Source organism: Morus notabilis, unplaced genomic scaffold, assembly GCF_000414095.1.
Source record: "Morus notabilis unplaced genomic scaffold, ASM41409v2 Scaffold329, whole genome shotgun sequence".
Lineage (NCBI taxonomy): Eukaryota > Viridiplantae > Streptophyta > Magnoliopsida > Rosales > Moraceae > Morus > Morus notabilis.
Window position 1 is genome coordinate 491,932 of NW_010358084.1, and position 17,455 is coordinate 509,386.

The 17,455-nt window shown below is 34.3% G+C and overlaps 2 protein-coding genes across 2 annotated transcripts; one reads left to right on the top strand and one right to left on the bottom strand.

Annotated features, from left to right (window-relative positions):
• Nucleotides 1-4,605: 4,605 nt before the first annotated feature.
• On the top strand, nucleotides 4,606-11,206 carry LOC21409894 (beta-galactosidase). The gene is made up of 19 exons (XM_010091738.2): nucleotides 4,606-5,018; nucleotides 5,229-5,324; nucleotides 5,428-5,540; nucleotides 5,674-5,740; nucleotides 5,884-5,976; nucleotides 6,179-6,322; nucleotides 7,193-7,281; nucleotides 7,434-7,539; nucleotides 7,655-7,742; nucleotides 8,156-8,274; nucleotides 8,370-8,534; nucleotides 8,697-8,872; nucleotides 9,005-9,114; nucleotides 9,225-9,334; nucleotides 9,435-9,545; nucleotides 9,692-9,802; nucleotides 9,899-10,104; nucleotides 10,192-10,519; nucleotides 10,689-11,206. The coding sequence occupies exons 1-19, from the start codon at nucleotides 4,845-4,847 to the stop codon at nucleotides 10,797-10,799; spliced, it is 2,517 nt and encodes an 838-aa protein (XP_010090040.1). The 5' UTR covers nucleotides 4,606-4,844; the 3' UTR covers nucleotides 10,800-11,206.
• Nucleotides 11,207-11,337: 131 nt separating this feature from the next.
• Nucleotides 11,338-14,356, bottom strand: LOC21409895. Its single transcript, XM_010091739.2, has 6 exons — nucleotides 14,045-14,356; nucleotides 13,756-13,942; nucleotides 13,229-13,418; nucleotides 12,910-13,113; nucleotides 12,498-12,797; nucleotides 11,338-12,400 (listed from the first exon to the last, which is right to left on the bottom strand). The coding sequence occupies exons 1-6, from the start codon at nucleotides 14,255-14,257 to the stop codon at nucleotides 11,398-11,400; spliced, it is 2,097 nt and encodes a 698-aa protein (XP_010090041.1). The 5' UTR covers nucleotides 14,258-14,356; the 3' UTR covers nucleotides 11,338-11,397.
• Nucleotides 14,357-17,455: the final 3,099 nt, after the last annotated feature.

Sequence of the window (17,455 nt, forward strand, 5' to 3'; positions counted from 1 at the left end):
TTATTTGTTCAAATTATATGATGTTAGAAATCAATAATTTGGCGAAAACCATCACTCAAAAGCAAGAACATTCATGTTAGATCATCAAGAATTAATAAATCTATAAGCGGAAGCGTACCTGAATTCATATTGCTTGATTTCTCTCTAGAGTCGTGCAGTTTGTCTTCCAGATCAACACGTTTTCCTAGAGAACCCTTTAACTTTCTCTCTGTATTTTTTATGATGATGGGATGTCAGAAGGAATGAAAATGTTACATGTTATATGGGGACCATAACTGCCATTTATTGATAACTTTCCTGTTATCTTTTGGTATTTCTATTTTAGCCCATCAAAAAAATAGAAATTACTCTTAAGTCTCTACACATTAAAGGCTCACACCTTATTAGATACATTAAAGCCCAAAATACTTAAACCTTAGTAGATCACTTTTAATTATGCTTAACCTTATATGACAGCCTGCAACACATAATTATTCACATATAAACCCAACATTGGATTAAGGATCCAACATATGAAATTTCAATGATTTACTCCAATCAATATGGAAACCCTCTATTCGAAACTTGACTTTAGTAATAATCATTTTCTTAATTTTTAGCGTGTGTCCTAAACATTGTCCTATACATTGCAATATTGCCTCCATAATTATTCTTACTTGCAATTTTTTTTGCTTGGACTTGACTCATCCTAAGATGCTAAATGAAGTTAGCCATTAATGGGAAAGCCGACAAAAACATAATTCAGATTTGATTTTAATTGTTAGGAATAATTCCTTTGTTTTTCAAGTTATGATTGTTTTATGATGAGTAACTCAAATCATCACTATTTATTTTGAGCACCATCGGTTTTCAATAAATTAGAATTAAGTTACATAATAGTATACTACTCAATGAAATTTATGTGTCACGGTGAATAATAAAAAAAAAATTGTTCTCAATGTTATTAAATAATGTTCAATACTTCTCTTAGTTTATAAGTTTATATTATGCTTCCACGCCAATTTAGCAGACTAATTTGGTTATGTTTTATTGTCAAAATGATGATTAATGTTTTTTTCCACTCCCTACTAAATATATTGTTTTCAAGGAGCTTATAAATTGTTTAGTTGGTCAAATATTAGCAATTGTAGTAAACAATCGTTTTTTAACTAAATTAAGTAAATAACAAGTTTTAGAATATTTGAAGTAAATAATAATAAAAAGATTTTTGACCTCGTAAATTTTTTTATGACTAAATTTTCTTAATTAAAAAGATTTTTTTTACCACATAAAATTTTAATTTACTGCTATTTATTTTAAATATAATATTTAAATATGCTATTTAAAACAATTATTTACTTCATTCTCCCCTCAAATATTTATGTCACAGCCCAAGCTCTAAACCGCACAATTTATAGCTAACACGCCACATTGTATAATATTAGTGTGGTTATGTAGATACCTTTTTTTTTTGCTTAATTTTACCATAGTTACTAAAATTCAATTAACAGCACTTGTAATTTAACGCATATAAATATTTATTATTAATAATCATTTAAATCACGTTGCACTCATCCTTCTGATTACCAACATATGAATTGGCCCTAATTTTTGTTCTCTCTCAGTTTCATGGTTTTATAACAATCAATTATCGTTTTCAAATCAATTATTGTTGTTATACTTCATGATGTAGAGTATAAATTACATTATGCTGTTTATAATGTCATTTTACTTAAGTAATCAAAAACGAAAAAAAAAGAAAAAAAATTAATGAGCTTCTCTAAAGTTGTTTTTGATTAAGGGGCACCGCAAGTTGATAATTACCTGCAAATATATATAGGGGTTGTTCTTTTGTAACGAAACTCAGAAAAAATTTGAACTCGAATTATAATTTTATTTAAGTTAATGTTCTTTTGTAAAATTTGAGTTTGAACTTGAGTTTGGGGCTAAACTCGAGTTCAAGTTTCCCCTTCAACTTGAGTTCATAAACTCGAACTCAAATTAATGAACAATATTTTTTCTATTCTTAAAAATATCATAAATTTTTCATTTTAATTCTTATTGAGATGATTTTTTTCTGTGCATTCACAATGAAAAGATTAATAAAATCCCACCCATATACCCTATTAAAATTTTTCATTACCATTGAGTTTTTATTAAAATACTATCTAAATACAAATTTAAGTTTTGATCCACCCAAACACAAACGAAATGATGTTTGTTTTCTGTATTCGTCTCTGATTCTGAATCATGATTTATGGTTCTCTACAGTGTTTTTCTCTCACAAAAAATACACGTAAAACGAGAATGATTCTGAATCATGATTTTAAATCTATGAACCAAACATATTCAAATTCAAATCATAACTCAAATGTGCACATTCAAACACAAACTCGAGTTACAACTTCAATTCAAATTATAATTTAAACTCAACTTAAAATCATCACTTAAGTCACTCTAACTTAAAAATATAAAAGAACAACCCCATAGTTTAACTAATGCTCACAACCGCATGCACTGTAAAGATTTGGATGCCATGTGTCTCACATTACCTCCGGTTTGACCTATTTCAGGATTGTGGTGTGTCGAATAGCCGATCGCCACGTACACTGAAGCATTTTCATATGTAGTTTTTTTTTTTTTTTTCAGATTTTAAGAATTTGCAATAATATTACTGTCCTTGATGTCAAAAGGATTGCTTTTTTTTTTTGGGTTGTAAATAACGCCAAAGTATTAATGGTGAACGCGTGACCACGTGGCGTTTTTGGATTGGTTCTCGATAGGATAGGGTCGGTAATAATGGGAGAATTGCGTCAGAGACGCGGCAACTTGCTATTTTATTCCTTTCAACGAACGTGACCCAATTCACATTATTTGCAAAATGTCTGCAGATTTAGGTTAAAAAAAAAAAAAACTGATTGTAGACATGCATTGAAGGCTTATTTTTTTTTTTTTCATGCAATGAAAATTTCACGATTTCTCAAAAAAAAAAAAAAAAAAAAAAAAAAAAAACAAATATAGTTTGAGGCAGATCATTGACATTGGAAATTTAGTTGTAATTAAAAAAAAATCTCCAACCCTTAAACTAATTTTCATGTATGATTGTTAACTATTATGCTCCATTTTTACAGGTCGAAGTTTGTTTTCCACGTCATTATCTAAAGGATGTCAAAATTACATTTAACTGATATGTTTATAAGAGTGGAATCCAGATATAGCAAAAATTTAAAAATAAATTAGGAATAGAAAAAATACACAGTAAGTATTGAATGAATAATGATTTTTCATGTTCTGTGTTACAAAATTAGTATGTAGTGACCAGCTTGATATGTTGCAGCACAAGGACTAAGACGATCTCTAATTATTAGTCTTTTTATATGTGTTATTAATAATTCTCCCATCTTAATCAGCGATCAAACGATGTCTAATTATTCGTCTTTCTATATATGTTATTAGCATTTGAAATAAAATGTGACAAAAATATAAGCATAAAACATAAGAAATACAATTGTGGAAGAAGAGTGAGACAAGAGTAAAGTTCCAAATTCCAGAAAAATTTTCCCCCCTAAGATATATTCTCTCGTCTCAAAGAAGGAAAATGAAGATCCTTACATTAAATGGTGTCCATACTTAATTAGAATCACTTTTATTTCATTTTTTTTCTCTCCTTTGTTGAGTACCAAATGCAAAATCTTATCATCACCCTTTTGTTTCTCAGGCTCAAAATAAAGCAATCACCTTAAGTACTGCATGATTCAAAGGTGAAATTCCAACAATCTCATTTCTCTTTTAAGTCATACTTTAACCATTCTTCAAGAATCGTGAATATTGCAATCTGAAGTTTTGAAAAACCACTTGAATTGCATCCTTCGTACACAATAAATAACAAATATAAGACTTTAATAACATGACAAACTCACCCCAAACGTTAAATTAAATCCATATTATATCAAAATTAGATAGAATGAAGACGAATATAAGGGAACATGATTGGAATTTTATGTTTTAAAAATTTGTACTATAAGTCACAATTCCCCTAAAGAAATGACAAACATCCTTTTCAGTAGTGTTGAGTGGAGTTAAAAAGATTCCCATATTACAAACGTATTTTTGGGGTTGTGGGGAATCTTAGTCCAAGGAAAATAAGCCAAGATACAACCAAAGGTGAAAAAAGAACACAAATTTGGTCTTTTTTTTTAGACACCCAAGGTGTCCAAAGATGACATTTTCAGACCTCATTCAGTTCACAAATTTTTAATTTGAATTGAGATACAATTTTATATAAAAATTTTTTACTATAATAAAAAAATTAAAAATGATTTTTTATAAAAAAAATTTAACTGTAATAAAATTAAAATTTAAAACTTAAATTAATAAAATTAACGAGCCCTCACAAGTTATAAATGCTTTCTGCTCAAAAGGAATACCACGTAAGTAAACCAAAGCCAAAAATTAAAAAAAAAATACTCATTTTCAAAAAATACTTCCATCGTATATAGTTATGTGTATACAAAAAAGTACAAGTTTCATTTCATAGAGATAGGCCCCACAACAAAAAAGTGACCGAGTGGGACCTACATCCTCCTAATTTTTCCCTCCGTTCTCCAAATGTTTATAAAGCGGTTGGGTGGGGGGAGAGGCTCCCCAAGCTCTCCGCAACAAAACTCTCTTCCATCAAACTAACTAAAAAGAAAAAAAAAAAAAAAGGAAAAACAACAACAACAACTCCAAACAGAAAAGATAGTGCGTGAAACAACCAAATCCAAATCTCATCCAATTATCTCTCCCTCTATATAAATAGTTCCAAATGAGATAAAAGAATCCAGATTAAAGGAAAAAAAGAAGGAAAAAAGTGGTGGTTTTTAATGGGTTTGAGAGTTCAAATGAGGAACATGAATTTCATGTTCTTGGTATTCTTTTCATGGGCTTTTTCATCTGCCACAGCTTCTGTGACTTATGACCACAGAGCTATAGTTATTAATGGCAAAAGAAGGATTTTGATTTCTGGGTCAATTCATTATCCCAGAAGCACTCCTGAGGTAACTTACTTATAATAATGCCAATGCAGTTCACGGGTTTCTTTTTCTGGCCCATGTGTTTTTTTTGTTTTTTTGTTTTTGTTTTTGTTTTTTTTTTGCATATTTTTCACGACGTTTTGACTTCTGGGTCTTTTTTTATTTCTTTAAATATAGTGCTCGTGAACTCAAAAGCTCCTATTTTTGATTTTTTTTTTGGTGGGCTTTTTGCAGATGTGGCCTGATCTCATACAGAAGGCAAAAGATGGAGGCTTGGATGTTATACAGACCTATGTGTTCTGGAATGGGCATGAGCCTTCTGAAGGAAAAGTAATGAAAAAATGTTCTTTGATTTTCTTCTTCTTTTTTTTTTTCTTTTTTTTTTTGAAAAATCCTAACTTGAAGGTTTCAATTTTTTTTTTCTCACTTGCAGTATTATTTTGAGAATAGATATGATTTGGTGAAGTTCATCAAGCTGGTTCACCAAGCTGGCTTATATGTTCATCTCCGGATTGGTCCTTATATCTGTGGTGAATGGAACTTTGGGTAAGAGAACATCAATTAATAAATTCAAACAAAAAAGAAAAGAAAAGAAAAGAAAAGAAATTTATGTTGTTTGTTTATTGGTTGATAAGTGTAATTCATTTACTCTGTTTTTATGCTCTGTTTCATATTTCAGAGGATTCCCAGTTTGGCTGAAATATGTTCCAGGAATCGCTTTTAGAACGGACAATGGACCTTTCAAGGTTAGGAAGCCAGAATCTTTCATAATCTGACATACCCTTTTTCTCAAAGTTCTTTCCTTTTGGTCTCAGAAATTACTTCACATATTTTTTATAATGATTTATTAACTGCCAGAATTTTATTTGTAAAATTAATTGTCATGAAGTGGCACATGCAAAGGTTCACAGAGAAGATTGTCAACATAATGAAAGCAGAAGGATTGTTTGAAACTCAAGGGGGTCCCATAATTATGTCACAGGTAAGGAAAATATAAGCTCAAATAAATTTTTGTCATGTTTCTAGAAGTAGTAAGTAATATATTATGAGTTTATTAGTCTTAATTCTCTTAGACAAGTAAGCAGCCGTTGAATTTTTTTAATCTCGTTTTCTTTTTTGGTTTAGTCAATGTATAGTTGCTTAAACTTCAAATTTACGCTTTTTCCACACTTGAAATTTGACAGATAGAAAATGAATATGGACCAGTGGAATGGGAAATTGGTGCTCCAGGCAAGGCTTATACCAAATGGGCAGCTCAAATGGCTGTTGGTCTTAACACAGGAGTTCCATGGGTTATGTGCAAGCAAGATGATGCCCCTGACCCAGTTGTAAGTTTTTTTTTTTTAATTTATTTATTATTATTATTTGGGATAAAATTATTTTAGTATCCTGTAATATAATTAAGCATGCAGTTAGTACCTTATGTTTTAAATAATATTAAAATGGTGTCTTACCTCTTTCATTAATTTACATGTTTGTTCGAGAAAGAAGTTTTTTCTTTTTTTTTGGGTTAATTTTTAAATGTTTAATAATAATTTTAGAATTCTTTTAAAATTATTGATTTTAATTTAATTAATAAGGAGGTATAAATGTCATTTTACATCTCAAAAAAGACTCTGAAGGTACTTAAAAGATATTTTTAAAAATTTTAAGCTATTATTTTAATATTATTAAAAATATAAGATATCAACAGCATGTTTTAATATAACACAAGGTACCAAATTGATTTTATCTTTTGTTATTTTACAAAAATCTCTCACATTTTCTTTTGTCTTTTTATAATGTCATTCTCAATCTGGCACGGCATAAGTGCACTCATTTAGTGCATCTCTTGTCGTTTTGTTGGTGGGGCTTTAAAAGAAACATCTCATTGTTTTGCTTGGTTGGTCTTTCAATTGTACATTCTCAATTCATGCCATCATGGGGCATGCCATTGCTTGCTTCCCATTTCCATATGATTATTCAGGGTCCTACCTGGTTTGGAGTGGTATTAAATTAGAGAAAGTTTTAGAAAAACAACTCCTTTTTGGTCTTTCTGGTTTAAAAAAAAAAAAAAAAACAAAGAGGCTCACATTTTTTTTTAATACTAAGTTTCAGCAAAGGGTATGATTTTCTGTCAGAAAAATAATGCATTTTAATTGCAAAAAGACAATTACAAAATATCTTTTCTCAAATCTACATCATTTCTTGTGTAACAGATTGATGCCTGCAATGGCTTCTATTGTGAAAACTATAAACCAAACCAAGTCTACAAACCGAAATTGTGGACAGAAGCATGGACTGGCTGGTAAGTCACACAAAGTTGGCTGTATAGAGTATAGACCGTGACTTTCTCGTATTTTCTTGAAAATAGTGCAATTATCTTAAATGTTACAACTTTGTCGTTTAGTGCTAAATAAACTCTTTCATAAAAACTACTTATTTGTAACTGTCTCACAGGTACACAGAGTTTGGTGGGCCAGTTCCTCACAGACCTGCTGAAGACTTGGCATTTGCAGTTGCAAGGTTTATTCAAAATGGTGGTGCTTTCTTTAACTATTACATGGTAAGTCAAAATCTTTATTCTATTATATAGTAAATTTTTATTTAGTTTATGTCTTTTGTCACCTATAATATATTCTTACCTTATATTTATTTTTTTTACCCCAACGTTTGTACAGTATCATGGAGGAACAAATTTTGGCCGTACAGCTGGTGGTCCTTTCATTGCAACTAGCTATGACTATGATGCTCCATTGGATGAATTTGGTATGCAAAACAGAAAGTCATCTGTCTTAGATTAGGTCGAGTGTCAAAGTTGTTTATCTGTCTTGTGATCCTTAACACATTTAAATCTCTGTTGACATTTTACTTTTCTTTTGCTCCCGTGGACACCTAACACTATATTGGAGAAAGTCTAGCATGAGCATTCCTATTCATTCTCATGGAGTTAAAAACCTCGCTGCTCACACAAGGCGGGTCCTGTTGAGAGACAGGTGGGATCCAACTTAGTAGGACCTACTATTTTGTGACTGACAGAGATTTATCTCCATGGGATGAATACCATTTTTGGTCTGCTATACTTGTGTCTTGGATGCACCTAATTTTAGACACTTTTTTTAACACGTGCAAACAGAAATGTTTCACGTGGATCTCAATGTGGTTGTCTATTCCTGTGCTAGGATTACCAAGGGACCCAAAATGGGGACATTTGAGAGATTTGCATAGAGCCATTAAGTTGGCTGAGTCAGCTTTAGTGTCCTCTGATCCCACAGTTACAAAACTTGGAAACAATCAAGAGGTAAGGTTTATTGGGTTGCGGCCATTGTGATCATTTTTCTTCTGTATGTTTTATTACCGTGCTTATTCTCACCATCACCACTATTGCATTTCTAGGCTCATGTCTTCCGGTCGAACACCGGTGCTTGTGCTGCTTTCCTCGCAAATTACGACACTAATTACGACGTAAAAGTGAGCTTTGGAAACGGGCGATATAACCTGCCACCTTGGTCCATCAGCATTCTCCCCGACTGCAAAACTGCAGTTTACAACACTGCAAGGGTGAGGAGATGGCCTTTCGTTGTGTTGGCTTGATGAGACTATTGTATTCTCACAAAACATTTATAATTAAACATGGATAATGTAAATGAATTTTGAATCTCAGTGTCTCTTATTGGGTTCTATAAGAAAAATGTTTGAGATGAGATTGTAATTTCTGTACAGCTTGGTGCTCAAAGCACAGTGATGTGGATGACCCCCGTCTACAAAGGATTCTCTTGGGAATCATACAATGAAGAAACTGCTTCTGCTAATAGTGGTGACACAACTGCATTAGATGGGTTGTGGGAGCAAGTTTATGTCACAAGGGATAACACAGACTATTTGTGGTACTTGACAGAGTAAGTACTGGAAAAATACGAACATTCTTTTCTTTCTTTTCCACAGTTAATCCAGAAATGCATCATTAAAGAAGAAAAAGGGCCAACTTGTGATCATTTGAGTTTTTTTCTTTCGAATTGATTGTTATGCAGTATCACAATAGGTTCTGATGAAGGATTTTTGAAGACCGGAAATTATCCTCTTCTCAATATTTTCTCAGCAGGCCATGCCTTGCATGTTTTCGTCAATGGCCAACTAACAGGTACATGAAATAGCATCCCTTTTGACTTGAAATTTCTAGTAGTTACTCGAAATGGAAAGTTTCAATGCATATCTCTCTTTCTTTTTTCTTTTTTTCTTTTTTGTTTGCAGGAAGTGCATATGGCAGTTTGGATAAGCCAAAATTGACGTTTACTCAGAATATAAAGCTTAGAGCTGGCGTCAACAAGCTTGCTTTACTAAGTGTTGCTGTGGGTCTGCCGGTTAGTTCTGTAACTCTGAAGCATGGCTATGGCATTTGGTACATCATTTTCAATGTCAGATCAAATTTAACCTTCTTTTCTCTGTTTTGTGAAACACCAGAATGTTGGTCTGCATTTCGAGACATGGAATGCAGGGGTTCTCGGTCCAGTAACACTGAACGGTCTCAACACAGGAACGTGGGATATGTCAAAGTGGAAATGGTCCTACAAGGTTGGTTGGCTTCCAAATTTTCCTCTTTAGCCCCTAATATCAAACTAAAAATTTGGGTTTGGCAGATCATATGCAAACCAATGGAAATCTTATCATGACAATCACAGAAAGCTAGAGACTAACCTTCTTTTCTTGTTCCTGAGCAGATTGGTCTGAAAGGAGAAAAATTAGGCCTCCACACTGTTAGTGGAAGTTCTTCTGTAGAATGGGGTCAAGGATCCTTTTTGGCTAAACATCAGCCACTTACATGGTACAAGGTGAGAACGATTCCAAGCCTGGAAAAACGCGTACCCCACTTTTCTAGAGTTTCACAAACATGAGCAACTCATTTTCTTGCTGTGTTTTTTTGCCAGACAACTTTCAATGCACCAGGAGGTAATGGTCCATTAGCTTTGGATATGAACAGCATGGGAAAGGGACAAATATGGATAAACGGTCGGAGCATTGGACGCCACTGGCCAGCATACAAAGCAAGTGGTGGCTGTGGGCCTTGTAACTATGCTGGAACTTTCACCGATAAGAAATGCCGAACTGATTGTGGGCAGCCCTCTCAGAGATGGTCAGTGAGAAGAACTTATGCTTAGGTTGTTATACTTTTGGTTGTCCAATTGGAAAAAAAATGTGATGAGAAGCTGTTATTTTTCAGGTACCATGTTCCGCGCTCATGGCTGAACCCAACTGGAAATTTACTAGTTGTGTTTGAAGAATGGGGTGGAGATCCAAATTGGATAAATTTGGACCAAAGAACAACAGGAACCGTCTGTGCTGATATACATGAAGGGCAACCCACAATGGAAAACTGGGGAGCTTTAGGCTCTGGCAAAGTAGCCGTAGCAAAAGCTCACTTATGGTGTCCACCAGGGCACAAAATCTCTCAAATTAAGTTTGCTAGCTATGGAGTACCGCAGGGGACCTGTGGAAACTACCGAGCAGGAAGTTGCCATGCCCACAAGTCATATGATGTACCACAAAAGGTATTCTTACAAATTTTCCAAACATTGATTTCATCTATACAAACTACTGAATTTGAGTATTAAATGCAAGAGTTGTTCCATGGTTTTGATCTTTTCTATTCAGTTACTCAATGGTTTGGTTTCTTGTTTAGATTCTGTTTTGACATTTGAAATTAATTTACCCTTGCAGAATTGTGTAGGACAACAATCCTGTACAGTAATCGTAGCTCCTCAATTTTTTGGAGGAGATCCATGCCCGGGTGTTGCAAAGAAGCTCTCACTTGAGGCTATATGCAGCTAAGATCCAGCAACATTTGTTGTACATGAAATAAAAGAAGCCCCCACATTAGTTCATCATACAGCACGTAATTTCGTCATTGCCCGTAATAGTTTCTTCATGGTAATTGAAGCATACAAGATTCAAGAATGTTCAGATACATACCTAATACGATCAGCCGATTCCAAATGTAGATAGTGAAGATGGTTGCATTTGTATATAGACAACATGTTGCATGTTGTGTGTCAAGAGTAGCTTCATACGTATACACAGGGCTCATTACCAGCAAGTTAATGGTCATAATTAAGCAACCTTTAACATGCTGGGTCTCAATGGCTGTAAGTTGTAACATTCTGGGAAAAAGCAATCTGCTTTTTTCTTTGAAATAATAAATTGGATAATAATAATCTCATTCATGAAATTTGCACGAATATTGCCTTGTATTGATTCATATGTAGTAAAAAAAAGGTGCAGTTGTATTCCCAATCTTTGTAGTGTACAAAAAGAACAAATTTAGTCGCTTTTATGCCCCATAAATATTCACAACAGAACATAAAAGGCTACATGTTCCCACACTTATCTCTCATAATCTCTTGAGGGGCAAAATCTTTACAACATCTCCTCAAAGAGAAGATAATTTATGACTAAGAACATTGATAAGATCATCTAGTTCTTTGTGAATCTCTAGTACTATCCGCCCTTGGTGCCTCCACTGCTTCAATCTTTGGCAAAGATCCATCACCAAAACATTTCCGTCTTCATCAATTTTTAGTTGAATTTGCCTCTGGATGCATTTTACCAAGTATTTACCAACCTTCAATTTCACCTGGCAAATAAAATCTAATCCAGCCTCTTCCGTTTCAAACAATGAAGCAGACATACTTTCAACAGTATCAGTTAAATTAAAGACAAGACAGGCACCTGCCACAGATTCCTCCTTGTTATATTCATCAATCCACACGATTACGTCTTTCTTCCCTTCATGATTACATTTCACCTTTTTCAAACTTGAAGTCTTGGTTTCTCTTGAGTGCAATACTCTGTCGGTTGTGGCATAATGCAGCAGTAATTCACATGCATCTTCATCTATATAATTGAGACGTCCAAGCAATATGCCTAATGCTATTCTCCTGAATAATGCATTTTGTTGCATACTATGATCACAGGAGAATTTAATGTCGCATGATGCAGAACTTTTGGAAATTTTGTTCGAGTACACTGTGTACACACTTTTGAATTCCTTAAGCCAGAGTGCTATGATTTGACAATCATAACGTTCTGTATGATTCTTGTATTCCTTGTCACATAATTTGGGTTTCTTGAGCATCTTCCTGTCATAAGCTGCCTTCTTCTCATATATACCTGAGCCAAATTGTTTAGAAGCCAGAAGTTTTGATATCTTAACCAAAGAATCGGTTAGTAAGTCCTGATTCGATTTACTAAGAGGGTTCAGAATCCAGGCAATGTACCTTGCCGCAGCAGAAGGTGATTCTTCATTATGCGTGTTTCCAATATTGGATGCCTCTGATATACATTTTGAATAAATGTTGTCCTGAAAGCTATTCTTCGATAAGAGCAAAGCAGAAGCAAAGTAGAACCAATTTGGGAAGTTGATTGCCAGAGCCCTGATATGCACATGTGAAAATAAGTGTTGGGAGGAAGGATTGCTATGGTGTTCATGCCATCTGTTTTCATGTGGACATAAGAAGTAAGGATTTTTACCAGCTAGACTTGTGGTCTACTTGTTCAGCCTTCATTGCAGGTGCCTTAATAATTGGATCAAATTGTTTATCAGTGCAAGAGAACAATTCACTTGTAACGCGGACTAAATGTAGAAGACTAACGTGAGAGAGGGGTCCAGCCAAAATCCTCAGTAAGTGGTGGTGATGGGGAAAATAAGCATTAGAGAATGGCAGTTTTGCTCCCAATTCCGATGAGATGTCCCACCACGTTGGTCGGGAAACTACATCTAGTATCACTGAGCATAACGCGACTAGAAGCTCTAGCACAGAAGCCAGACCCCTGTTGAGCAAGTTCAGTACATAATACATAAGTATGCTTATTTAATCCAGTAAGATCAGTTCACCTACACAAATATACAATTGAATAAGGATGGATCAAGAATTGAACTCACGTCAGTAGGAACCATCTGTGCAACAAAGCTCTCGTCTCAATAAACATAACAGGAGAAAGTACCAAGCATATGATGACGGAACGCCAATCCATCCTCTCATGAAACTCCTTACACAGACAAATGAAAGGTCTCTTCATCGACTCATGCAAAACCTTTTCAATGTCATGCTTTAAAGTTGGCGGGTCAAGAAACCAGGACACTAGTCTGCAAAAAGATAAAAACAAAATATCAGAGTTTGAAGAACACTAAATGAGCTCCTATGGAGAATTTAGAGGGAATATTTTTAACCAGGTTAAAATAAATGCTAACTAGACCAGACCTAAATGGGATTTTGTTGTTGTCAAGGGAAAACCCCTTGGGAAAAGTACTGAGAAACTTTGAAACTGTCTTTTGTCTTGCATCAATTGATCTCAAATCAAGCATAGGCCTTGGCGGGTATAGATATCGATAGGAAGACGATGAAATTGCAACCCTTAGAACAGCACACAGTAGATCTTCATATTGCTCACCTGCAACATACCCGCATTACGCATACAATTTACAAACTTAAGATGATCCGGACATAAACGACTATTTAAAGCATAAATAAAACGAATCACTGTTTATAGAAAAAACAACATCTCAGAAGTAAAATAAAGTCTTTGAACAGATACGTTCACATATCGCAAGTCGAACTTTATTCAATCCTGCATTAACAAGTATCATAAAAATTTCCTTGTTTTTTGGTCTAAATTCTATCCATAAACGATAAGAGACCATGAGTACGCAATTGTGAAATGCAATATTCCAATTTTGACAAAACCAACACATTGAAAACTTGCAAAATTAAGGGGGGAAAAAACCTACGGTGTCCTTTAAGCTTTCCAAGAACATCGGAGCATGCCTCGATCAAATCCCCACAATCGCGGCCAGAAATCGAGCTGCCGATCAGCAAAACCTCGTCTTTCGGAAACCGCAAGACCTTGCATCCAACCGAAGACGACAAAACGCCGACGATTGTTTGCACCGAGTACTTCACCACCGAATCGAAAACCTAACGACAATACAGAACAACCCAACGACAATACAGAACAACCCAATGACATGAACAGAAGAACATCAATGAAAAAGACTAACTTGAAGAAGTAAACAAAACCTGTGGTGCTTTGAAGCACATCAGCGACAGGGCCGCGTCCAAAACCCTAACCCTAGAATCGTCGTCGAGGTTCAGGGACCGGTTGAGATTCGCGACGGAGAGTTGCAGAGCTCGGTTGGCGTCTTCTGGGAGATTGTGATGGGAAGAAGAAGAACCGTCGAGGTGGGAAGCGAGCCTCGTGAAGAGGTCGGTTAAGTCTCGTACGGTGGTCATTGTCCGGTGATTGTGCGGCGGAGGGAGAATCGGAGACGACGGGGCTCGGAGGATTTTCGCGCCAAAATGTTGCAACCCTTGAAGCCAAACCTAAGGTAAGGTTTGGGTCCTTTATGGTAATTTTCAGTTTTGTTTTTTGTTTTTAAGAAACATACAAATAAATATACAAATTAAAGAAAAATAAAAAAGTAAATTTATTTTCTTACAAGTTATGGGGTTGTTCTTTTGCAACAAAACTAAAAAAAAATTTAAACTCGAGTTACAATTTTATTTAAGTTCATGTTCTTTTATAAAATTTGAGTTTGAACTCGAGTTTGAGGCTTAACTTGAGTTCAAGTTTTTCCTTCAACTTGAGTTCATAAACTCGAACTCAAGTTAATGAATATTATTTTTTCTATTCTTAAAAATGTCATATTTTTTTCGTTTTAATTCTGATTGAGATGATTTTTTTCTATGCATTCACAACGAAAAGATGAATAAAACTTCACCCATATACTATATTAAAAATTTTCATCACCATTGAGTTTTTATTAAAATACTATCTAAATACAAATTTAAGTTTTGACCCACTCAAATACAAACTCAAAAAGATTCTCAATTCAAATCATAACTCAAATGTGCACATCTAAACACAAACTCAAGTTACAACTTCAACTCAAGTTATAACTTAAACTTAACTCAAGATCATCACTCAAGTCACTCTAACTCAAAAATGCAAAAGAACAATAATATTACAGGAGACTAGGTCAAGAGTAGGTGACATTATAAAACTTTCGGTAACTGACACCATTAGTCCCTAATCTCTTTAACCCTAACCTCTTTAACAGGTAACAATTTGATCCCTCTTTTTTTTTTGGCGAAAAGGTTGTTAAACTCTACAAATGTTGATAATTAAGCCATTTTTGTATACTTTTCGTTAATTTACAACATAATCTTACATGTGACCATCACATGTCTTTTTCCCATGAAAAGACAAAAATACCCTCTGACCTAACAAAAAAAAACCCCTCAAGTGGCGTTTGGTTAGGAGGAATCAACATGAGAATAGAATGCCCAGACCCGCGATCACTCATTGCCTAGAATATTGAAAATAGATCTAAACATACCCACATAAAGAATCTTCAAGAAAATACATCAAAGGCCCTTTCTTTTGAGTAAGCTGAAATATTACTAACTTTTTCCACCAAAAATAGAAAAATCTTCTTCCTTAAAGTAGAGAATTTAAATAATGAAATTTACTCAAGTTTATGTAGAATTTTTATTGATGATTATTTAAATAATGAACTCATATAGCTTGCTTGCTTGTTGATTAAGATGCAAGAAAGTACGATTCTCAATGAAGGAACCCATTAATAACTTTATTCTTATTGTCCAGGCCTACGATCGCCTCCACCCCTCTCCCTCTCCTCCGCTTAGTTAGTTCCTGCAAAGATCAATTTATGTTCCCCCGTCGCCGTCACCTCTCCCAAACCCATGATCGTCCACTGCCCACACTCACGCTCGCACAGTGTCGCCGTTGTCCAACGTTCTCACCTCCAATGACGTCCTATTCTCTGGAGTCGTTGTGACGACCGTCTTAGGAGGCCGCCACTGTAGCTGAAATTAACTTGTACTTATTGGGATTTCTTAAAATTTACAGAACATTTTTTTTTAAATATAAGAATGAATAATTTCATAAATCGTAACAATAATTTCAAAAAATGAATCACTAAATTTCTTAAAGCTTTTCTTAATTTCAACTAAGATAAAACCTTCTAAAAATATCTTTCGAACTGAGTGACGTTTGAACTCTTGTTTCAAATACTCTTTAAAAGCTTTTTTAAAACTAGCCAATACAATCGGACCATCTAATTTGACTTTAAAACAAATTTCGTGAGAAATCTTAAATTCAAGTACTTCTTAAAGTCCTTTCAAAATCAATCATTTAAATCGTCATGTTTAAAGTTCATTTATTTGTTTGTTGCATGCACTGTTGCAACGTTCTAAAACTTAAATACTCAAGACTAGGGTTGTTAGCTACAACCTCACTTCTCTTAACATACATATGTACATATACTTTTTAAACATACTTGGTTGAAACCTTTGAATCATATATACTTATACATGATTTTACTTAAACTTACTGCGGAAAATTTAAGTGTGAGCGATATCCATTCTCATCTCCACCTTCGCCCGCCATTCGTCATTGCCCTTCAAGAATTGCTAATAGATTTCTTACCTACAACATGAACATATCTGAAGGAGCTTTCACTCAGCAAGTAGGAACTATCTCTTGCAAAATAATTGTAAGTACACATGAATAAATATGCATGAGCCAATTATGCTTAATTATGATCATGTCTTATCAAATTCTTATTATCTGATATTATCTTTCTTACTGATGGGCCCGAGTGCTCGTACCCGAGTGCTCGTACCACTTGCGCGCAATCATCGGGACGTGAGGGTTTGCAAGGTCCTCCACGACACCGTGATTATAACTGAACTGAATGCCTCCCTCTCAGAGGACATTATTATATTTTTTTTCTTCTCCCTTGCGGAGCCTGAGTCACCTCTCTCTCAGATGCTGGTACGGCACTCAACTGAGATTATTCTTATAAGTTTCACTTGACTTATTAAGGTGTATGTAGTATGACATGGCATCGCATACAATACTTAAAGCATAAACATACATATGTAACATGTGTAACTTTTTATTTAAAATATATTCATATTGTAGGTGAGATTCCTACTTACCTGATTTACAGAGCTGGAATCCACTTTTCGCCAAACAGCCTATTCTCTTACTTGCTTACTTCTGAAAATGAACTCCCATTGAGAGTGTGAGATTATCTGTCATTTGCTATTTTATTTTAGCAGCTTATGAAGGAAACCTAGCCCTTTACTTAAGGCATGTATTCCTTTCCTTTACTAAAGGATAATTTACTATAAGGATCAGTTTATTAAATCCTTAAAATCTTATTTTTCTTAATTGTCCTTAACATACTTATGTCTAGGTTGAAATCAATTATCCAATCTAGTAACTTATTCTCCATAATTTACCTTATTGGACTTGTTCTATCACTAAGGCCCAATTTAGCCTAGAGATTTAGGATACGTTTGGTTCATGGATTAGAACCATTTTTTATTTACGTGTATTTTTTGTGAGAGAAAACACTGTAGCGAACCATGAACTATGATTCGAATCAGGGTACGAATCCC